The sequence below is a fragment of the Urocitellus parryii genome, chromosome 5 (assembly GCF_045843805.1).
Source record: "Urocitellus parryii isolate mUroPar1 chromosome 5, mUroPar1.hap1, whole genome shotgun sequence".
Taxonomy (NCBI): domain Eukaryota; kingdom Metazoa; phylum Chordata; class Mammalia; order Rodentia; family Sciuridae; genus Urocitellus; species Urocitellus parryii.
Genome location: NC_135535.1, coordinates 478,195 through 502,331, shown reverse-complemented (window position 1 = coordinate 502,331; position 24,137 = coordinate 478,195). Strand labels below are relative to the sequence as shown.

The following is a 24,137-nucleotide window of genomic DNA, read 5'->3' as shown; positions in this document are numbered from 1 at the left end:
GCATGTGGCAGCCTCATGGGTAACCCTGGCTATTATTCAGCAAATGGGAAGCTGGGCGCAGTGCTACATGCCTGTAATCCCAGCTTCTTGGGACACTAAGGCAGGAGGATCTTGAGTTCAAAGCCAGCCTTAGGCAAGACACTAAGCAACTCCATGTGACCCTGTCTCCAAATATAATATAAAATAGGGCTGGGGATGTGGCTCAGTGGTTGAGTGCCCTGAGTTCAATCCCTGGTACACACACACACACAAAAAAAAAAAGATGAGGACAGTGCAAAGGGACAGGTGGTGGTGAGTGGCAGCAGAGGGCAAGGTCAAGCAAAGCCAGCTGCCTGGACTTGCTGAGGCTGAGCTCTGTGAGGCTTCCAGGGTGTGTTTGCTCTTCCCTCAGGAGCGGGCTGAGCACTGGAACTGGGTTTATGCTGAGTTGTTAATTTCCTCAGGATGGAGAGGCATCCCTGAGGTCTGTTTCAGGAGGTGTTGGTCTCATGGAGCCAAGGAGCCAGCAAAGGATATGTTGAATGCAGTGGGTGGGACTGGTGCAGACGAGGGTGCATAGAACAAGGAAGGTGAATCGGTCGGGCGAGCCTGGAGAGTTGGGCCCCAGAGCTGGAGGATGCTTGTGACTGTGAGTGCAACCTGCACAGGTCTGATAAGAGCAGTGACTGGGGAGTACCTATGCCCTTATCCTGAGTCCCAGTACTTACATGTGCTTATGTTGAGGACGGACTTATTGGACTTTTGCTATAGTGCAGCTTTGTTAGTCTGCTTGGTAAAATACCTGACAGAAATCAACTTAATGGAAGAAAAATATTATTTTGACTCATGGTTTTGGAGGTTTCTGTCTGTGGTTGGCTGGCTCCATTACTTTTAGGCCTGTGGTGAGAAGAGCTTTGTGGTGGGGAGTGTGTGGTGGAGCAGAGCTCCTCACCCCTTGGTAGCCAGGAAAGCAGAGAAGGATGGGAAGAGAAGAAGGGAATAGGGATAAAAGACACCCTTCAAAGACACCATCTCAGTGTCCTACTTCCAAGTAGGCACCACCTCTCCGTAACTCTGCAGGCTGGTCACCAAGCCTTTAGCACAGAACCTTTGGGGGACTTTTCTGATCCAAACTGTTAACAGTGGCAAGGGCAGATTCACAGAGTGGGGAGGAGTGAGTGACCCTCTTGTGCTTGCCTACAGCTCTGTGGCCGTCACGATGTTCTGGAAGTTTGACTTGAATACCACGTCCCATGTCGACAAGCTGCTGGACAGGGAGCAGGTGACGCTGCAGGAGCTGATGGATGAAGACGACATCCTGCAGGAATGTAAGGCTCAGAACAGGAAGCTTCTGGACTTCCTGTGCAGGCCGCAGTGTATGGAGGAGCTGGTGAGCCTCATCACGCAGGACCCACCTCTGGACATGGAAGAGAAGGTCCGCTTCAAGTATGTACTGAGGCTGACAGGTCCTACACTGAGCAGTGCTCGGGGAGGCCGTGGGCAGTGTCTGAGGACAGCCAGAACCAGAGTTTTTTGATGGAGATTCAGGATGGTCACCAAGCCTTTAGCACAGAACCTTTGGGGGGTCTTTTCCCCAAAGGAAAACTTAACCCCATCTGAGAAGTGAGAAGGCCTCTGTTGAGTTGAATCTCTAGTGTGTTTTCTCATCCTGAGTTTAAGTTGGTACCTGTTAAGTAAGTTTATATTAAGTTGGTACATGTTGGAGCACTTTGATTCACAGTATGTTAGGGGAGGGGAAAGAATGATTCTACGACAGAGAGGCAAATGGATTGCAGTGTGAGCCCACGCCACCAGCAGCGGGCCAAAGGCGGGTCTGCAGCAACATGTGGTCTGACTCCTGAACTCCAGGAAGGGGATCTTCAACTTGGAGGAAATACATTGTTATCATTCGTGGTATTATCAATTCCCAAAGTTTTTCTTTAAATGTGCCATTCAGTATTTGGCCACGATGTTAGGAAATGACAGAGAAGATAGAGGCAATGTGGCAAGATGGTTAAGCTTTGAGTAAAGACTTATGCACTGAGAGAACACCCCAGGCAGCAGGAGGCCCAGACTATAGGCTGTACGCATACAGCTCCATGAAGAGCCCATGTGGCCTGCATTGTCCCCAGCGTCCCCCAAGATTGGATGAGTGACCGTAGGCACTAGGTCCAGGCTTATGAGGAAGGGTGAAATACATGCATGGTAAAGCTTTAGAACAGGGCCAGCAAACCACAGCTCTGCTTTTGTGTGGCCTGTGAACCAAGAAGGCTTTTACGTTATTACATGAGTGAAAAAATAAATAAAGGTGAATACACCAGTAGAGTCTTGCTGGACACACCATGCTTGTCCATACACAACGCAGAGTTCAGTTTCAATAGAGGCTGTCAGAAATATTTGCCATCTGGCCCTTCACAGTGGTCTGCTGATCTCTGGTCTCAGGAGGAAAATAGGGCAGGATGGGTGACAGGGTGGCCTGGTGGGCTGTCAGTACGGCATTCACCATGGTCAGACAGGTCCTCACCCACAAGGGGAGCCACATGGTGTTCTAGAAAGACCTGGGACTTGCTTGTAGAGGGGCTGGGGGCTTGGGGATAGCATGACCATAGCTGGAGGCCACTGTGGTCGCAGCATCACCACTTATAGGCCCTTTAGCCCTCTTACCCCCAAATGTCTTTCAGTTTATGGCACATTGGAACAAAGTGACAGTTCATGAGAAGTATGACCTGGATCTGTGAGTCAGGACAGGGGATCCAGGGTGGCGTCCGTGAGTCGGGAGAGCTGCAGTCAGTTGAGAGAAATGAGTAATGAATGCTAAACAGCAAGGAGAAAACTTGAGGCTCTGGGTGAAGCTCAGTCATAGGTGGAACCAGTGGTGAGCAGCATCCAGGCACCCACCATGTGGGTGCCAGGGCTCTCCCTTCCCGTCTTGTGTTAGGCACTCCATGGACCTTTCAGTCTGTAAATATGTGGATCTTAGCTCAGAGAAATTCTTAATATTCTTTCTTTTTTTTTTTTTTTTTTTGGTATAAGGGATTGAACCCAGGGGTGCTTAACCACTGAGCCACATCCCAGCCCTGCTTTTCTTTCAAGACAAGGCATTGCTAATTTGCTTAGGGCCTTGCTAAGTTGCTGAGGCTGGCTCTGAACTCATGATCCTCCTGCCTCAGCCTCCTGAGCCGCTGGGATTACAGGCATATGCCCACTGCAACCGGCCTAAATTTCTTGTATTATTTCTTGGACAATCTTCTCTCCTCCAGTTTTTCTTCTGACTTCTTATAACATCTACTTGAACATTAGATCACCTGAATTAATACTTTCTCTTACTTTTTTTTTTCATTTGTTGATGGACCTTTATTTATTTATTTAAATGTGGTGCCTCACACATGCTAGGGAAGCACTCAACCAGCGCCTTTCTCTTACTTTTGTTCTTAATGTTTTATCTTTGCCTTTTTATATGAGAGGTTTGACTTTTAAGTTACCATTTATTATCGACTTTTGAAATTTCTACCATCATATTTTTAATTTTCTTTCTTTCTTTCTTTCTTTCTTTTTTTTTTTTTTTTTTTTTTGTAATAGGGATTGAATCCAGAGGTGCTTAACCACTGAACCACATCCTAGCCCTTTTTGTATTTTATTTAGAGACAGGGTCTCACTGAGTGACACTTGCTGGGCCTCACTAACTTGCTGAGGCTGTCTTTGAACTTGCAATCCTCCTGCTTCAGCCTCCCCAGCTGCTGGGCTTATAGGCATGCACTGCCATACTTGGCCATGTTTTTGATTTTTTTTCTTTTAAAAAAATATTTTTTAGTTTTAGGTGGATACAATATTTTTATGTGGTGCTGAGGATTGAACCCAGGGCCTCATGCATGCTAGACGAGCGCTCTACCACCTGAGCCACATCCCTAGCTCCTATATTTTTAATTTCTAAGAGCCTTTTCTTACTCTCAGATTTTTTTTTTTTTTTGACAGTATCTCACTCCATTGCCCAGTCTGGTCTTGAACTCCTAGGCTGCAGTGATCCTCCCACCTTAGCCTGCATGTGGCGTTGTGTGTGAGTCCAGATATCTTAATAGAAGTTCCCAGTTCTTGTTCCCAATTCTGCACACTGTCTAGAGTGTCACATTATCATAGAACACTGTGATTTCTAAAGTTTTCTCTGGACTCAGGACTCTCTCCTCCATGTGCCTGGTCTTCTATCTGTCAGCAGTGTGCTTTCAGGCACGAGGCCCTGATTTTGGGGTCTGGGTGGGGCTTGCTCACTGCATGCTTCTCCACAGGTAAAATGAGCCAGTTTTTTGGTTAGATGACAGCTAGTTGATTTTTTCTCTTTGTTCTGTCATTTTCTCTCTTCCTGGTGGGATACAGGCTTGTTAGCAACCTGGGTGCTGACCCAGAAGGAGGGCCTAGGGGCACCCATGCTGTTTTCACAAAGTTCCCTATTCTTGGACTGCATCATGTCACTCCTCTCTGATGTGCCTGGCATCACTGAATCAGGAGCTCAGCTGTTGACTTCTCCCAGGAATGAATCTCCCCAGGTCTGTGGACCCGACAGTGCCTGCTCTGATGGTTCCCATCCCACTTGCCTTCACCAGCCTCTCCTTTATTGGTTAGGCCTCTGGAGCCAGATGGTTTGGACCCTCACTCCAGTTGATACCTCCCTCTGGGCACCTTTGTGCTCTGTCTTCCCTGGGCTTGACCGGCTACTCTCTGTCTTCTTAGTCCAGTGTCATTTCTACCTCTCTTTTCTTTTTAATCATTTGCATTTTTGAGTAGGAGTTTGAGAGGGAATATCACCTAGACTGTGTGCTCCATCTGCCTTGTTTATTTGGAGTTCCTATTCCTTTTATAAATTTTTTTCTTATTAGAGCTTATGGTTATACGTAGTATTAGGACTCATCCTGACAAGCACAAACATGCATGGAAATCTATTTCAATTCCTGATCCCCCTTTCCCTCCCATTCTCCTCCCCTCACCCCTTCTCCTCCCTCTATTCTACTAGAATTTCTTTCATTCATCTATTAATTTGTATTTGATCTGTCTTATCCTCCTTCTCCTTCTCCTTCATTTTTCTTCTAGCTTCCACATATGAGAGAAAACATCCCACCTTTGAGTTTCTGAATTTGGTTTATTTCATTAGCATGATATTCTCCATTTCCATCCATTTACTGGTAAATGCCATAATTTTATTCTTCTTTGCGGCTGAGCAGAACTCCATTGTGTGTGTGTGTGTGTGTGTGTGTGTGTCACAATGTCTTAATCCATTCATTTATTGATAGGCATCTGGACTGGTTCCATAATTTAACTATTGTGAATTGTGTTGCTATAAACATGGAGGTGGCTGTGTCACTATAGTATGCTGATTTTAGATCTTTTGGATAAATACCAGAAATGACCTTTAGACATACATGACCACTTCTACTAAGGCTGAGGCAGCCAAGGCAGAGCAGATGGCATATTGCCTTGGGGTTGTGTTCACTCCATGGTGCCAGTGATGCCATGTTTCGGTTGGTACACATGTGGGGCCTCCTCTACACATATATCCAAAGGCACTCTGGCTGCAACAATGGGTCCCACCGCCTCCAACTCTGGAAATCCGAGCCACAGCTCTGCCAGTGCTCTAAGACTCAGCATTGTCTGATGACCTGCTAATTCACTGATAGAATTGGGCTGCCTGTTGTTTTTATGCAAGTTGGTATGAATAAAGTTTAAAATATCTGGTCAAATTGGAGACAAAGTGACATTTTTGCCAGATGACTCCCCCTTTTCAGAGAACACAGAAAGGGGTCAAGTACACGCCATGTTGGAAGAAGAGAGGGCCACATTCCTCTCGACCCAGCTGCTCCCTCAGGAGAAACTAGGACTCATTTTTCTCATTCCGTGAAGAGTGTCATTGGTAGCTTGATGGGGATTGCTTTGAATCTGTATATTGCTTTGAATCTGTTTTTTGCTTTTGGTAGTGTGGCTATTTTAATAATATTAATTTTGCTTTCCAAGAACATGGGATGTCTTTCCATCTTCTAAGTCTTTGATTTCTTTCTTCAGTGTTCTATAATGTTCAATGTAGAGCTCATTCACCAACTTGGTTAGATTAATTCCCAAGGCTTTTTTTTTCCTTTATTGTGAATGGGGTGGTTTTTCTGATTTCTTTCTCTACTGAATCCTGTTGGATTATAGGAAAGCTACTGATTTTATGAGTGTTGGTCTTGTATCCTGCTAATTTATTAAATTAACTTATATACTCTAGAAGTCTTCTGGTGGAGTTTTTTTGGATCTTCTAGTTACAGGATCATATTGTCAGCAAACAGAGATAGTTTGACTTCTTCTTTTCCTATTTGTATCCCTTTGATTTCCTGGCTCATATTTCAAGGACTATATTGAATAGGACTGGTGAGAGTGGACAACTTTGTCTTGTGCCTGAATTTAGTGAAATGCTTTTAGTTTTTCTCCAGTAGTATGATGTTGGCTTTATGTTCGTCATAAATGACTTTTACATTGCTGAGGTAAATTTTTCAATCCCTAGCTTATCCGGTGTTTTGGGGTGTTGGATTTTATCAAAGGGCTTTTCTGCATTTATTGAGATGATCGTGTGATTTGTGTTCTTAATTCTGTTTAAGCGATGAATGACATTTATTGATTTGCATATGTTGAACTAGCCTTGCATCCTTGAAATACGGAACCCACTTGGTGATCATGGTGTATCATCTTCCTTTTTTTTTTTTTGGTACTGGAGATTGAACTCAGGGGCACTGGACTGCTGAGCCACATCCACAGCCCTATTTTGTTTTCTGTTAGGGACAGGGTCTCACTGAGTTGCTTAGCACCTCGCTTTTGCTGAGGCTGGCTTTAAGCTCTCAGTCCTCCTACCTCAGCCTCCTGAGCCGCTGGGATTACAGGTGTGCACCACTGTGCCTGGCTTCTAATTTTTTAATGTAAGCACTCAGTGCTATAAATTTGCCTCTTAGAACTGCTTTCATACTGTCTCAGAGATTTTGACATGTTGTGTCTTTGTTCTTGTTTGTTTCTAAGAATCTCTTGATTTCTGTTCTCATTTGTTCTTTGATTCTTCATTTAAGAGAGTATTGTTCAATTTCCATGTGTTTATGTGGTCTCTATTAATTTTTCTTGCTCTGGTAGGATATATGGGATTATATCAATTTTTTATATTTGCTAATATTTGCTTTGTGGCCTAGAATATCATCTATTTTGGAAAAAGTTCCATGAACAGCTGAGAAAAGGTAAATTCAGCTGTTTTGGTGTGGAATATTCTGTAGATGTCCGTTAGGTCTATGATTTATAGTGTTATTTAGGTTGGAGATATCTTTTTTAATACTTATCTATTAATTTTTAGTTGTAGATGGACACAATACTTTTATTCTATTTATTTATTTTTATGTGATGCTAAGGATCGAACCCAGTGCCTCACACATGCTAGGCAAGCATTCTGCCACTGAGCTACAGCGCCAGCCCAACGTTGGAGATACCTTTGTTAGGTTTTTTTTTTTTTTTTGATGACCTATTGGTGATAAGGATGTATTTAAATCTGCCAGTATTATTGTGTTGGGGTCTATGTGGAATTTAATGTAATGGAGTATTTTTTCCATGTTATTGGGTGTATTGAATTTTTGTTGGATTATTCTCTTTACTGGGATATAATGGCCTTTTTTTTTGTTTCTTCTGATTAATTTTTGCTTGAAATCTACTTTGTCAAATATGAGAATACCTATTGCTGCTTGTTTTCTTGGACCATATGCCTGAATGTTTTGCTATACTTTTACATTCAGCCTGTAGGTGTCTTTGCTTCTAAGATGGGTCTCTTGTAAACAGCATATACTTGGATTTTGTTTTTTTATCCACTCTGCTAATCTGTGTCTTTTCATTGGGGAGTTGATTCCATTAACATTTAGTGTTAGTATGTATATATATATGTATGTTTGCGGTTTGCTGCCATTTTAGTTTTTTGCTATATATCATCTTGATTTGAGTCTCATTTAGTGGATTATTCTTCTTTTGAACTTACTCTGTTTAACAGTGGACTTTGGAAATTGTTTTTTGGTTCCTCTGTGTGAAGTCTGTCTTTGAATAGTCTTTGTAGTGCTGGTTTGGTATTCATGAATTCTTTTAGTTCATTCTTTTTTAAAAAAAGTTTTGTTTTTTTTTTTTTTTTAGTTGTAGATGGACACAATACCTTTATTTTATTTGTTTATTTATTTAATTATTTTTATGTGGTGCCAGGGATTGAGCCAGTGCCTCACGCATGCTAGGCAACTGCTCTACCACCTCGGCCTTCTTTTAGTTTATTCTTGCTGTGAAATGTTTTTATTTCCCTCTTGAATTTGAAACTGGGTTTTGCTGGGCATAGTAACCTTGGCTGACAGTTATTTCCTTTTAGGGCTTAGAATATCTCATTCCAGGCCCTCCTTGATTTTAGGGTCTAAGCAGAGAAATCAGAAGTGAGCCTTATTGGTTTGCCTGTCAATGTGACCTGATGTTTCTCCCTTGAGGCTTTTAGTATTCTTTCCTCATCTTCTATGTTAGGCATTTTGATTATGATATATCTTGGCGAGGTTCTCACTTGGCTTGGTCTATTTCGGGTCCTGTAAACCTCCTGTATGTAGACGTCTGTCTCGTTTCTGATATGGGAGAAGTTTTCTCTATCTCATTGAAAATATTCTTTATGCCTTTAGTTTGTACCTCCATGTTCACTTCTATTTCAATGATTCTCAGGTTTGGTCTTTTAAAGTTGTCCCAGAGTTCTTGTATATTCTGGTCATGTTCTATAATTTTTCCCCTTTATTACCTTCTGTGTACTTAAGATCATGTAGCCCGTCTTCAGGGCCTGAATTCTGACTTCAAAGGTGAGATTCTGTTTTCAACACAGTCTAGTCTTTTAGTGATGCCTTCCAGTGAGTTTGTAATTTGATTGATTTATCTTTGATTTCTAGGAATTCCCCTTGATTTCTTTTCACTATTTCTATTTCTTTATTAAAATGGTCTTTTATAGCCTACAGTTGCTGTCTTGATTCCTTCCTTAGATCTTTTTTCGGTTCATTGAACATTTTTTCATTAATAAGTTTTTTATAATCTTCCTCTGGAATTTCATCCACCGATCTATCCGTGGGCTCCTTTGCTGGGGGATGTGGCTTTGCCTGTTTTCTCATGTTTTTGAGGTCTTGGTCTTGAGCATCAGTTGAAGTGGATTCCTCTGCCTCCTTTTTTGTGCATCCCCTTCTGCATGTAGTTGTTTCTTGTTCTGGGACTTCTCTCTGTTTTTGATGTGTGAGTAGATACCAAGGATTAGGGTCTGAGTTCCCTCTCCGGTTGTTCCTCCTTGTTGTTTGGGGCTTTTTGTCTCTTCTCTTCTTTGAGTTGGAGTAATGTGAGGGAATGTTTAGTTTTGCAGCCAAATCTCTTAACCTATGAACTTTTTTGTGTCCCTGTAGTTTCCCAGTACTTTACAGAATTGGGGGCAAAATAAACAATAGTAACAACTGTTGCAACAACAAACAGTAAACAGTGTTAAAGTACAATACCCAGATCCTACTATGGTGTCTGCAACATTAATTGACACCAGTAAACAAGAATGGTGGGTTTAGTGGAAATAGACTCAGCAGGCCAGACAGTGAGGACAATAACCACGGAGCAGCTCTGGCAGGAGCAGGTGTCTGCCTTCTCCCCCACAGTGGTGATGGCTGCAGTAGCATTCTGGTGGGGCAGGGGTTATCTGTCTATCCTCCACCTTGGGCCTCACACCACAGAGCTGCCTGGAAAGCAGCCTCCTCTACTCCACCTTCTCCCCGGTCCCCCGATATGAACTTCAGGAACTACTAAGGCAGTTCCTGTGATCATAACACACAGATAAAGGGGGAAAGGAGACAATCTTAAGTCTTCCCCCCCAGACATGACCTCAGGAAAGCAGCTTCTTCTAGCTGCTCTGCTGTGTGTGGGTGAGATGGCCTCTGGGAACCACAGGACATGGTCTGTGCTTTTGGTTCCTCATCCTGTGGGGTCTGCGTGGTCCCCACTGCCTGGGAAGAACTCATTAGGTTGTTGTTCAGAGACCTGGCAGACAGAGCCTTTAGTGCTGCCACCTAGCTCTCTGGCCCCTCTGCCCTCAGTGGCCCTGTGTTGTCCCCTGTCCAGTCTTAAACAGCCCATGAGGTGAGCACTGGCTACTCCAATTCACAGACAGAACTCAGCCAGTGAGGAGGAACCCACGCTGAGCCAGCCCTCAGGACCCTCTCCACACACCTAGCCCATGTGCCTGCAGCACTGTTCACACTTCTCTCTGGTCCCCAGTCCAGCTTTTTAGCTCCCTACTGCTGGGCCTCTCTGACTGGCAGGCCCCTGAGAGCTCTGAAGGCTGCTCACTCTTGTGGGGGCTGAGGAGGAGCACCCAGCCCATGGCCGGCCAAGAACCCATATTCTTCCCCTTCTACGTATGGACAGCCACCACATTTAGCCAGTTATTTCCTCTAGATTCTCTCAGGCCCAGGTCCACCCCCCCCACCCCGACCCTGGAAGCACCTTGACTTAGGCATTAACCACATTTGGCAAGGGAAGGTCATAGCAGCAGACCTCAACCAAGTGCTTCCTGTGCATGGGAGTGGCTAGCTCTGTAAACCCTAGCCCCTGTCACACTTGCAGAAACCTTGGAGGACATGTATCCTCACTCCACATGCAGGTGAGAAAACCCCAGTTAACAGAGTCAGGTAATGGCCCAGTATAGGGACAGTCTTTCAGCTCCATAGGACACCCCCCTGGTGTCTGGCCCGCTGAGTCTGTTTCCACTCCGCAGTATTCCCAGATGCATCGGATGAGAGGCAGAGCTTCAGGCCCTCAGGGGTGCTTTTGGGCAGCTGTGCCCATCCTGAGGTGACCATTGCTTGCCAGATGCTAACCAGAGAACATAGTGATGTCATTATGGGATTACATGTAATGGGCTAAGAATTATTTTATATGTGGTCATTTTTATCAAATGAAAAGTACATTATTCAGTTATTAGTATTTCTAAATAAGGAATTAATTACATAGTTCCGTACAACTTACACTGTATCATAAACTGCAGATGTGGCATTTCTCCAGTCTGGGCTTATCGACATGAAGGGACAAGGACATAGGCAGGAGAGGAAAGGCAGGCTTCTGATGGAGAGGGGGTGACAAATATGCTTGTGACTTGGTCACACTGAGACAGGGTGGTTAGACAGGAGGCAAGAGACCTGGGGTGGGAGGAGGAAGCAGGAGAAAGGCTGTCAAGCCATGAAGTAGAGTCAGAAGATGTAGGCCGCCAGAGGGGCTGGGGTGAGGTCCTGCCGATCCTTCTAGTGGGCAGAATAGAGCAGCTGGAGCCAGGTGTGGTCGTGCACACCTGTGACCCAGCAGCTCCGGAGGCTGAGCGAGGAGGATGTTAAGTTCAAGCCAGCCTGGGCACCTTAGCAAGATCCTACCTCAAAATAAAAAGTAAAAAGGGCTGGGGAAGGGATGGAATTATGGCTCAGTGGTAGAACACTCGCCTAGCACATGTGGGGTCCTTGGTTTGATCCTCAGCACCACATAAAAATGAATGAATGGAATAAAGATATTATGTCCAACTACAATTAAAAAATAAATATTTAAAAATAAAAAGGGCTGGGGATGTGGCTCAAAGGTAGCGTGTCCCTGGTTCAATTCCCAGTACTGAAATAAATATAAAAAAAAAAAAAAAATATATATATATATATATATATATATATATATATATAAAATACACACCAGTTGTTCACAGAAAAATATTATTTTTATTCTGTCCTGAGGTCTGCTCAGTGCTGTGTCCTTGTCACATGGGCCTGTTCCATAAGAAGCAGATTGTGTGAGCAGCTTCCTGAGAGTTGGGAAGTCTCATTTCACCTTCAGTGCTTGCACTGTGCCCTTTTAGATACCCCAACACAGCCTGTGAGCTTCTGACTTGTGATGTGCCACAGATCAGCGACAGGCTAGGCGAGGACGAGAGTCTGCTGAGCCTTCTGTACGACTTCCTGGACCAGGAGCCGCCACTCAACCCTCTGCTGGCCAGTTTTTTCAGCAAGACCATTGGCAACCTCATTGCAAGGAAAACTGAACAGGTAATGATGTGTGAAGCACATGTGTTGTGGACAGTGACAGTCATCGTCAGGCTATCACCAGTGAACTGTCACTAGGCTGCAGGGACAGCATTTTGACTGCTTACTGGGACATAGGTGGAACAGTGAGTGGCCGGAACATGAGTTAGAGTTTGAGGGAGAAGGTGGCCGTCTCCGGAACACGTGGCACACCCTGCCACCCCAGGCCAGTTCATCCTGCCACTGAGAGCACAGGCCAGAGTCCTGGGCCGTGACTTCACTGTGGCAGAACCTTGGCTGGCCCCTTCTCAGGTCTGTGCTTGGTGTGGGTGGTGAGTCTGGGCATCCAGAGCACAACTGCTTCACAGGAAACACAGATAGAGATGAAGTCCAGGTGTGGGAGGAGTTCATCTTTCAGCTGTAGTAAGGTGCTTCTCCTGCCTTGTGTCTGAACTGACATGGCCTCAGCCCCTTCATTCTGTGGACACCAGGAGGAGAGGCCTGATGCTGGGCTGTGCCTGACACCCATCTTGCCAGTCTTCTTTTCTGTCACCTCCACTCACCCATCCCTACTGGTTTACTTCAAAGCACATCTCACATATTAGATCCTTTCTTCTGTGAGTATTTCATTATGTATCTCTTAAGAATTTTTTTTCTTTTACGTATTAGTAGATGACCCCATCTGGGTGCAAAGGAGCAAACCTGTAATCCCAGCTACTTAGGAGGCTGAGATGGGAAAATAGTGAGTTCCAGGCCAACCTGGGCAACTTAGAGATACCCTGTTTCTAAAAATAAAAAGGGTACCCTTGATTATCATATCCCCCAAATATTAGCCATAATTAACATTATCAAGTGTCCATTCAGGGAGTAAAATAATACTTGGTGTCTGTGTCTTGAGCCCTGAGAAAGGTTATTTTAGTCAGCGTTTTCAGTACTGTGACTGAAAGCACTGGCAAGAACAACATGGAGGAGGAAAAGTTTATTTGGTTGGTGCTTATGGTTTCAAAGGTCTCAGTCCACAAATGGCTGACTCCGTTCCTAAGGGCCCTAGGTGAGGCAGAACATCATGGCTGAGGAGTGGTGGAGGAAAGTGGCTGAGGACACAGCACCAAGAGGCAGAGAGAGCCAGATGCAGTGGTGCACGCCTGTAATCCCAGCAGCACTGAGCAACTCATGAGACCCTGTCTGTAAATAAAATACAAAATAGGGCTGGGGATGTGGCTCAGTGGTCGAGTGCCCCTGAGTTCAATCCCCAGTACCAAGAGAGAGAGAGAGAGAGAGCGAGAGCGCTCCCCCGCCCCTCACCACAGATAAAACATACCCTAGTTCCTCCTCCAGCCACAGCTTACCTGCCCACAGTTACCACCAGGTAATCCCCATCAGGGTATTATGCACTGATTGGGTTAAGGCTCTCATTACCCATCACTTCACCTCTAAACTCTGGTCACACATGAGCTTTTTGGGGACACTTCATATCTAAACCATAACAAAGGTCATTTGTTTCCCTTCTGCTGGCATGTTTTGAATATTCAGGGGGATGTCATCTTATATCAGGTCATAAATTCAAGATGTGTGAGAGATCCTGGAGGACTGTTTCAGCATCTGTTTTTAAAGCAGAGTAGAAATGAAGAGTAGCAGCATAGGAGTTGTGTTTGTATACACTTGGGCAGGAGGGAGAGGGAGGCTATGAACAGTGGTGGCAGCAGTACTGTAGGTGAGGATCTTGAGATTGTTCTTGTAGTGTTGGAGGGTGGTCACTAGAGGCCTGGGAAGACCCCTGCATCTGGCATTTGCAGCCTGTAACTGGAATATGAATCTTGTGATTGACTGTTGCCCGGTCACAATCCTCTGCCACTTTCAGATATTTCTTTACAATTTTACTGGTAAGCTACAGCACTCAGGCCAAAAACGGCCTGCTACCTGCTTGTTGAATGAGATGCAGCCCCTTGCTGGGTCACACATCAAGGCCCTTCTTTGCAGTCATGGAGGAGCCGGGAGCCGGGCTTCTGGGTCACTCTGTGATGCATTGCAGTCCTCTGTGAGGACTCTGCATAGCTTTCAGTAGATTTATTCTTAAGAAGTTGATCATTGTATTACTGTGTTATTTTTAAATTGGATTTTTATGGAGAAATTGCAGGTTCACATGCAGTTGTATGAAATAATGTGGAGAAAACCTTTGTGTGCTTTGACCAGCTTTTGTCCGGGGTGGCATTTAGAAAAACACTAGTTCAGCATCACAACCAAGATTGTTGTTGGTGCAATTCCCGAGTCACTTGAATTTCTCAAGTCTCACTTACACTCATTTTTGTGTGTGTGTATGTTCTGTGTAGCTTGTCACATGTGGGCGGGCATTCATCAGCCACCATCACAGACAGGACATAGGAAGTTCAGAAACCACAGGTCCTTTGTGGTGCACTTTTACAGCCACACCCCATTCCTTTCTTAAATGTTGTCATTTCAAAATGTTATTTAAATCAAATCATGAAATATGTACTCTTTGGGTATTCACTTTTTTTCCCCTCAGCATGATTTCCTGTACATTTATCCAAGTTGTTGTGTATATCAATGATTTGTCTACCCTCTTTTGTTTTCTGTGTTGAGGATTTAATCAATGCCCTTGCACATGGTAGGCAACGTTATACCCCTGAGCCATAGCCCAGCACAGATTGTTCCTTTTCCTTGCTGTGTAGAGTTACATGATATAGCAGTACCAGTTTATTTAACCATGCACACGTTGAAGGATACCTAAGTTGATTCCAGATTTGGTGATTATCAATAAATTAATTCTGATAATTTACTTTTATAGTCTTTTTTAGTTATATACAAGATCATGTCATCTATTATCAATGATTACTTTTATCCTTTACAAATGGTATATATATTTTTTTACTTCTGTTTCTTGCCTTATTGCACTGGCTGGAACATTAGTCCAATATTGAATAGACCTCCTTGTTTTACTTGTTACCTAAGGAAAAGCTTTCAACATTTTATAGTTCATTAGGGTCCTTGTCATGGAGCACTGCTGGGCTTTTCTCTTTTGTCTTTCTTTTTTGTGGCAGGTTCTTGCTATATTGCCCAAGTGTCCGCATGCTCGAGATCCTCCTGCCTTAGCTTCCCGAGTAGCCGGAATTATAAGTGTGCACCACCATACCTAGCTCTCTAGTTTTGTTTTTTAATTCAACTTAGAGGTCTGCAGGTTCAGCTCTGTAGTGGAGTCTGTGATTAGCATGCACAAGGCCCTGGGTTCAGTTCCCAGCACTAAAACCAAGCAAAACAAGAACAAGAAACAACTTAAGGAGGTTTTCTTCATTTCTAGGTTTTTGAAAGTTTGTAACATGAGTGGTTGTTAAGATTTATCAAATGTCTTTATCTACTGAGTCAACCTTATCAACTTTATGATTTCCCTACTCTATTAACAGTTGAATTATGGTAATTAGTTTTCTGTTGTTAACCTACATTATGTTCCTGGAATACACCAAATTGGACTGTGATCTATTTTTTTCTTTCTTTTATATTGCTAGATTTTGCACCTGTGGGCATCAGTGAGATTGGCCTGTAACTTCCCTTTCTTACAATGCCTTTGTCACGTTTTAGAGTCAAGGTTTTATACAATTGTACAATTCTGTGGACACGGTCCCTCAACGCCTGTTCTCTGCAAGAATCTTTGTAGGTGTTTGGTCGAAGTCTCTGACCAGGCCCTGAGAGCCCAGAAGCTCTGGTGGCCTTAGTCCTAAATCTGTTTCTTTTGGTATCCCAGAATAACTCAGGTTTTTTTCATGTCAGTTAAGTGTTTTTTTCTTCTTAAAGGAAATTCTCCATTCTGCTTAATTTGTACAGATTGGCTTAGAGCTGTTCTCATTCACTCATCAGAATTCCTCTGTTCGTAGGATCTATAACGTGGCCCTGTTGCAGTCCTGATATTGTTACTTAAATCTTCTGTTTTGTTCTTAGTCTTTCTAGAGACTTAGTCATCCTTTTCAGAATGCCTTCCTCCTCTCTCACTTCGTCATCTTCCCCTTTTTCTGTTCTTCCCCTCAGTCTTCCTCCCATCTTCTTACTCATCTGTCTGAGTCCCTTTTCTGTTGTTGTAACCGAATGCTGCAAAGTGGGTAATTTATTTATTTTTATTTTTAAATTTTTTTTAATTTGTGCAGCTGGGCGTGGTGGCACATGCCTCTAATCCCAGCGGCTCAGGAGACTGAGGCATGAGGATCACAAGTTCAAAGCCTGCCTCAGCAAAAACAAGGCGCTTGGGGCTGGGATTGTGGCTCAGTGATAGAGCACTCGCCTAGTGCAGGTGAGGCACTGGGTTCGATCCTCAGCACCCCATAAAAATAAATAATTAAATATAAAGGCATGTGTCTATCTACAACTAAAAATAAATAATTAAATTTTAAAAAGGAACTAAGCAACTCAGTGAGACCCTGTTTCTAAATAAAATACAAAATAGGACTGGGGATGTGGCTCACTGGTCAAGTGCCCTCTGAGTTCAATCCTTGGTACTCAAGTGGGGAAAAAAAGTGTATTTTGACATATTATACACACATGGAATAAAATTTATTCTAATTAGGATCCCATTCTTGTGATTGTACATGATGTGGAGTTTCACTGATTGTTATTCATATGTGAACACAGTAAAGTTCTGTCCCATTCATTCTACTGTCTTTCCTATTCCTATCCCCTCTCCCTTCCCTTCATTTCCCCTGTCTAAGCCACTGAGCTTCCATCTGCCCTGCCCACCTTATTGTATGTCAGCATCCACATATCAGAGAGATAATTCAGCCTTTGGCTTTTCCGGTCTGACTTATTTTACTTAGCATGATACTCTCCAGATCCATCTGTTTACCAGCAAATGCCATAATTTCATTCTTCTTTATGGCTGAATAATATTCATAGGTAATTTATAAGGAGACTTATTTCTCCTGGAGACTGGGAGGCTCAAAGTCAAGGGTCTGCATCCAGGAAGGGCAGAGTCCAAAGGAGGCCCAGGGCACCACATGGCAAGACAAAGCAGTCTCTTCTCCTCATGAACCTGCTGCTGTAAACATGGACCCCTCGTGACTTCATCTAATTCCAGTCACCTCCCAAAGCCCACCTCTGGATGAAACCACCTGAGTCCTATTGTCCTAGTGTTGAAGATTGAACACCAGAGAAATGCAAAGGCAAGAGCAAAAAGTTTTATTTAAAGAATAGAACAGAGGGGCTGTGGTTCAGTGGAAGAGTGCCTGCCTAGTGTGCCTGAGGCACTGAGTTCAAACCTCAGCACTACATAAAAATAAAAAAAAAAAAATAGAATAAAGGCATTCTGTCCAACTACAAAAAAATATATATATATATATATAAAGAACAGAGCTGGACGCGGTAGTACACACCTGTGTTCCCAGCGACTCGGGAGGCTGAGGCCGGAGCCAGCCTCAGCAGCTTAATAAGGCACTTAGCAACTCTACAAGACCCTGTCTCTAAATAAAATATAAAAAAGAGATGGGGCTGGGGATGTGGTTCAGTGGTTAAGTGCCCCTGGGTTCAATCCCCAGACCAAAAAAAAAAGAAAAAGAAAAAAGAAAAGAAAGAAAAAGAACAGAGAGAGAGAAGGACGAGGCTCCTCTGGAAAGGAGGGCTTCCAAGTTGGCGTCCCAGTGAAGTGGGGGTGTCCTGCCCCTTTTATACATTTCAGATTTCCTTTGTTCTCAAGCCCTCTCTTCCTCCCATCCTGCCTACAAGACCCAAAAGGTGGAGTAATCCCAGGGCAGAAGGAGGCTGCCCAGAGGTACAGGCAGGAGGGGAGCTGCCCAAGGGTCTGCTCAGTAACAGCTCCTTGCAGGGAGGAACAGTCCCCTGGAGGCAGGTGACCTTGGCAACTGGAAGAGTCCTGAAGGTATTAACGCTGTATTTCCTTTCCTTTCCAACCAGAACCAGCCCCATCTTCCCCATCTGACCCCTCGTTCTTGACCTAGAGGGACTGTCCTATTGCCATCTCCCCCCAAATACCTTAACATATGTTAATTTGGGAATTGAACTTATAGCATTTGAAGTTTGGGACCATATTCAAACTACAGCATCATCTCAGCAACAGTCTGAGATTCCCCGAGTGCCCTTCTTTTTGGGCAAAGTGCTGGATCTACCTCACCTCCAGCCCATGTCCCTTATCTACACCTGGCTGGGCTGAGTTTGCAGATTCGTGGCAGACAGGTCTGAGCCCAGAGTTCACATGTCTCCTCTGCTGCTCTGATCTGCACCTCTTCATTTGGGATGCTGTTTCCCTGCTCCGAGGCTCATTTTGTAATCCACATTCACGTCTTGTTGAGAGTGGTCACCACCCACCTCTTTTTTCCTAAAGCTTCAGCCACTCCTGGGTTCTTGCAGGAGCTGTCCTCCTGTACACTCCTGCTCCCTGGGGTTTGTACTCCAGGCTTTCCTCCCCCCTCACTCCTCTGCACCTCCATCCTTCCTCCCCAGTGGCCTTCCTCCCCCGTCAGCACGTCTGCACCATTTGTTTCTAGGAAACCTCAACGAGGCTGTGCATAGCAGCCAAGCACACTCCTCATGCACACTGTAATTGAAGATTGGTCTTTCTCATGAAAGTCCTTGGATGAAGTACCCCCTCGTCATCAGGGGTGGCCCTGCTTGCTTACTAGATGTGCTTGATTTCAGGTGATTGCATTCTTGAAGAAGAAGGACAAGTTCATAAGCCTGGTGCTGAAGCACATGGGCACCTCGGCCCTCATGGACCTGCTGCTACGCCTGGTCAGCTGTGTGGAGCCAGCTGGGCTCCGCCAGGAGGTCCTACATGTGAGTGCCTGGGGGATTGCCCTCCCACTTTCTCAGTGCCAAGTGCCTCGTCCCCAGCTCTCCAAAAGCCCCCCAGCACCATCAGGGCTCCTTCCTGAAACTTTGTCCTATCTCAGCCCATTCAGGAGCAAAGAGCATGCAGGTTTCTTCTCTGGCCCCTGCTGTATATAGAAACCAGGTGAACTCTCTTTGCCTCCAGCCCTGTCCTCACCTCGGCCTGGCCCCTGAGGTGCCCGCCCAGACTTTGGTGCACAGTGAGGTATGGGCTGTAAGCCTGGGTGATCCATGAGGAAGGCATGAGCTGGTGGTGGCTCCACAGAGACCAATCACCTGCTCCAGGTTTGGACAGACCATGAAAGGGGCTGTCGGCCTGGAAAGAGCGGGTTTCCCAGCCCCAAGGGGAACTTGGGTTGGCTCTTGTTTGGCACACTATGTTCATACTACATATTTGAAGTAAAATAAAGTGGGCTTTGGGGGCTTTGCCCTTTTCTGTCCTGGGGAATCAGGTGTCACCAAGTGGGGTGTCCTCACTTGAGGCTGGTAGTTCACTTCTCTGTGAGGCTGCCTACACAGTGAGCACAGCATGCACATTGGCCCTGGTGCCAGCTGCTGGGAAGCCTGCGTGACTCTGCCACCGTCCCCCACGGGTCTCTTCACTCAGTTTGCAGAGCAACCCTGCAGGGGCAGCATCCCATCTCCAGACAAGGAGACTGAGGCACACGGTGCCAAGGGCAGGGGAGGGATAGGTGCCCCAGCCGCACTGTGCCCGCACCGCCACCCAGCCCACTGCCCGCCCTCACTGCACCCCCGCGGTCACCACAGCGTCGCTGCTTGTCCTGACCCCAGCAGCAAGGCCCAGTGCTTTTCAGGCTTCATGTCTTGCTGGGCTCCAGGGCTCCACTCATTCTGGGTGTCTACACGCTGGCCTTAAGACAGACAGATGGTGGTGCACCCAGAGTTGAGGCATGGTGTTCTTTGGGTTCTTCCTGGGTCTGGGGAACAGGGTGTCCGTCAGAGTCTCTATCCCAGGTAACCTGGTATTTGGGTTTTTACTGCACTGGGGACCTTCCTTTCATTTAATTAGATGTAAGCAGAGCGGTTCACAGGCATTTTTCCCTTTCAGTGGCTTAATGAAGAAAAAATCATCCAGAGACTTGTAGAACTGATCCATCCGCATCAGGATGAAGACGTGAGTGACTCTGAACCAGCTTCTCTCAGGAAGGCCCCTGCACCTGGCTGTTGGAGCACCTGCAGCCACTCTGGAGCTGGCAGGCCACTCCATTCCTCTGATGAGGACCAATGAGATACTTCCCTTCCTTTAATCAGTGCTGATGTCTAGGCAGTGTTTTGTTTACTGAAAATCAATATATAACATTGTTAGAAGTATAATTCAGTGGCAGAGCCCTTGCCTTGTATTCATGAGGCTCTGGGTTTGATTAGGAGCACTGAAAAAAAGGAAAAAAAAAAAAGCACATGATTTCAGAGAGACTAAGGAGGTCTAACTGTCCCAGTCCTAAGTTCTCTGAAAAAAATAAAACTAATACATGTATATATATTATAAAAAACAATTTTAACAGAATAGTGTTATCTGTGGCTGAATGACAAATATGAAGCTGAATTGTGATGCAAAAGTAGTCTTTAAATTTTTTTTAGTTGTAGTTGGTACAGTACTTACATATTTTTATGCAGTGCTGAGGATCAAACCCAGTACCTCACATGTGTGAGGCAAGTGCCCATCACTGAGCCATAGCCCAGCCCCTACAAAAGTACTTTTTGTCTCTAGCAGTGTTAGTTTGTGCAGCTAGGGATCTGGCCACGCCTGGTGGCTTCTGTGCTCAGGGTATCACACAAGACTGACATTGCCTCGGGGCTCCACGCCAGGGTCCAGGTCTAGAGTCTGAGGGACTTGGTTGCATTCAGCTCCTTGTCCTTCCCTCAGCTCTGTGCCACAGGGGCTCGTGCTGAGGGGCTAGCTCATCTCAGCAGGAGCAGCCCTCATCTGGCTGCATTCTCTTTAGGCTTGAGTGACCAGGTCCAGTCCACACTCAAGGAGACAGATTTACAAGGGCATAAGTTCCAGGAGGGTATGGTTGGGGGCTCATTAAACTTAAAATACAAAACCATCAACATCATCATATATTCAGCATATTGCAGAACAGGGTTCAAAGCTGTAGAAGGACATCTGTGTAGCATATTTGCCCATCTGGGGCTTGTGTTTAATTTCTGGGGTGGCTCAGCACAGCTAAAATCCTAGTCTAACCAGATCTACATCTTGACAGTGGGCACAGCAGACAGTCTGTGAGTCTTTGCAAAAACCTGGCTCAGAGAAGGCCTGACTCATCAGGGTTGCCTGTAGTGGGCCAGGGGCTGGTTTCTGGCAGCTGTCCTAGGCTGAGGACTGCTTCCCTGTCTTTTCAGAGGCAGTCAAATGCTTCTCAGGCACTCTGTGACATTGTCAGGCTGGGCAGAGACCAGAGCAGTCAGCTACCAGAGGCTCTGGAACCAGATCCCCTCCTCACAACATTGGAATCGTGAGTGCTGGTGGGCCTGGTGTGGAGGGCCTCGCTCTGAGCTGTGGGGATGTCTTGGGGCCCACTCTGAACACCAGGAACGCTGCCACCTGCTCAGATGCAGCACCTCAGGCTCAAAGCCCAGGGAGGAGGGCCCAAGGAGTGCTGGAGCCAGCGGGCAGGGGCACTATGCAAGCCTTGGGTACGTGTACCTCTGCGACCAGATCAGGGAGCACACTGTCTCCTCTGAGCGGTGCCAGAGTGAGGCCCCTGCTGGGTCAGGGTGAGGTGGGAGCTCTCGGGGAGGGAAGTGTCCTTGCAGTGTCTGTTCCTGCTCTGACAGCCAGTGATCTCGTGTGTGTCCAACAGGCAGGACTGTGTGGAGCAGCTGCTGAAGAACATGTTTGATGGAGAGCAGACCGAGAGCTGCCTGGTCAGTGGGACACAGGTGCTGCTCGCCCTGTTGGAGCCCAGGCGGGCAGGGTGAGCCTCTCCCCCAGAAGTGGTGTGTGCTCTCCCATGTGACCACTGTGGCTGACCAGAGTGGTCACACTGTGCTGTTTGTGTTTTGTGAACTTTTGCCTACACAAGTGAAAGTGTGGATAGAGGCCCCTGGTCAAAAAGGTCAACTTCACATCTGTGGCCAAGTCCTCTTTGACCCTGACCATCAGGCATGTCCCCTGCAGCTGGAAGGCACACACTGCCACCAGTTTGCAGAGGTGTATGGAATAGATGTGGTTTTCCCAGGACTGTTCTGACAAGTTCCCACAGCTCATGTGGGTGCGTGCATGTGTGTGTGTGTGTGTGTGTGTGTGTGTTACCTGCCACGGGGCTTCCACTCTGACACACAGCTGCTTGTTTATATTTACCTGCCATACCAGGGCAGGGAGACTCTATTTGTCTTTGTTTCCTAAACCCCATGAACACAGCAGCTAATCTGTCTGCCATCTGTTAAACCAGACACTTGATTTCAGGGGCTGTCCTGCACCTCTTTCATTTACCAGGTACGTTCAGCACCTACCATGTTGCTAGCACAAGAGCCCTAGGAGACAAACATAACAGAAGCATGGCCTCTCCTCCTTCACTACTCCCAGTTTGGCCCCGGAGCTCAGCTTGTGTACAGAAGCGCTGTGTTATGCCAAGTACAGTAGGCAGGCGAGCTTGGGCCCTGGGGTCCTCCAGGAGAAGTCGGCATGGGCTGATGGTGGAGCCTGCTGGTCAGGGAGCTTTCCCCGAGAGGCCCCATGTATCAGAGTCAATCCCTCACAGCAAGGGTTGTCCTGGGGTGAGTGGGGACAGGTGGCACTTGCGTGGAGGCCCCCCTGTGCTGTGACTCTGGGGAGGGAGGCCACCACACAGTCTTCAAGTATAGCTGCTGGAAGCCTGGTGAGGCAGGGGCAGGAGAATGCCAGCTCAAGATGGGAGGCAGCAGAGCAAGTTTAGGTGAAAGGTTGAGTCCCTTTGGGTGCTTGAAACCTTTCTAGGACTCTGGGTAGAAATTTCAGGAGGTGTGTGAAACTTCTTTGGAGCACAGGGGACCCAGCAGACCAGGTACTGTCAGAGCCACCCAGGCAGAGGAGACCATCTTTGGATGCCCTGTGAGCCTCAGATGAGAGCTTGTCAGCCTCAGGAAGCTCAGCAGGTGCTGGTGTTCCTGGGCACGACCCCGCTTGGACTCCCCCTGCCCCTGAGCACCGTCCGTGGACCTGGGTCTTGGGACACTCTCCCTGCTCTGCTCTGGCACATGGTCTGCTCTCCCAAAGTGACTGCTCTTTTGTTTTGCTTTGTTTTTAGTAGATTTATTTATTTATTTTTATGTGGTGCTGAGGATTGAACCCTCTGCCTCACAAATGCTAGGCAAGCGCTCTACCACTGAGCCGCGCCCCGGCCCAGCTGCTTTTTTCTTAGTCCCACATGTTGGGAAGAGCTGTATTAATCCTGGCACTGATAGCCTATGCCTTTTTAAAAAGAAAGGGAGAGCCAGCATGGTGGTGCACACCCATACTCCCAGCAGCTCGGGAGGGTCGTGAGTTCAAAGCCTGCCTCAGCAACGTAGCAAGGCCCTAAGCAACTCAGTGAGACCCTGTTTCTGAATAAAGTATAAAAAAAGGGCTTGGGGGGGGTGGGAGTCGTGGTTCAGAGGCAGAGCGCTTGCCTGGCATGTATGAGGCACTGGGTTTGATCCTCAGCACCACGTAAAATAAAGTTTGTTTTTTTTTTTAAAAAAGGGGGGCTGGGGATGTGGTTCAGTAGCAAAATCCCTGGTAGCAAAAAAAACAGGAAAATAAAAAGAAATTGGTTAATCTTTGTAGTGAGATTTTTGCAGTCTCTCCCTCAATACCTCTTAACTATGAAGTTGTTAGTTTATTACCTAAAATCAAAATTTAGGATATTATAAGAGTTTTCTCAACTTAAGACAGTAGGAGTATTGATTTATCTTCACAAATCCAGGAATCCTGGGCCTCCTTGGAGGGCTGAGCCCAGCCCTGCATCTGATGGGAGGGGATGATATAAAATCAGGCTCACAGAAGAGCCAGCCACCTCTCTGCTTTTATACTTTATGCATTTAGTTTTTTTTCTGTAGTGATCAAGTATTTCTTTTATCATCAGAAAAGGTATTTAGATAAATACCTTAGAAATTTGCTTGGAGAAGAAAAGAGACAGTATGGCTAGTCGAGGGGCAGCAGTGCCGTGCATCCCGTACTTCCTCCCTAGCTCCATCTCATGGCTGTCACCTAGCATTTCTTGAGGGCCCAGGTGCCTTCGTCTTCACTTTGGACCA

At 46.0% G+C, this 24,137-nt stretch overlaps 1 protein-coding gene across 1 annotated transcript in view; it reads left to right on the top strand.

Annotated features, from left to right (window-relative positions):
- Window positions 1–24,137, top strand: part of Ppp6r2 (protein phosphatase 6 regulatory subunit 2) — a 95,296-nt gene that overhangs the window by 52,700 nt on the left and 18,459 nt on the right. The window contains exons 3-8 of the mRNA XM_077799273.1: window positions 1,183–1,425; window positions 11,894–12,080; window positions 18,708–18,845; window positions 19,969–20,034; window positions 21,264–21,376; window positions 21,725–21,838. Of these exons, the coding sequence (XP_077655399.1) occupies window positions 1,199–1,425; window positions 11,894–12,080; window positions 18,708–18,845; window positions 19,969–20,034; window positions 21,264–21,376; window positions 21,725–21,838 (845 nt within the window). The 5' untranslated portion in view covers window positions 1,183–1,198. The remainder of the gene's footprint in view (window positions 1–1,182; window positions 1,426–11,893; window positions 12,081–18,707; window positions 18,846–19,968; window positions 20,035–21,263; window positions 21,377–21,724; window positions 21,839–24,137) is intronic.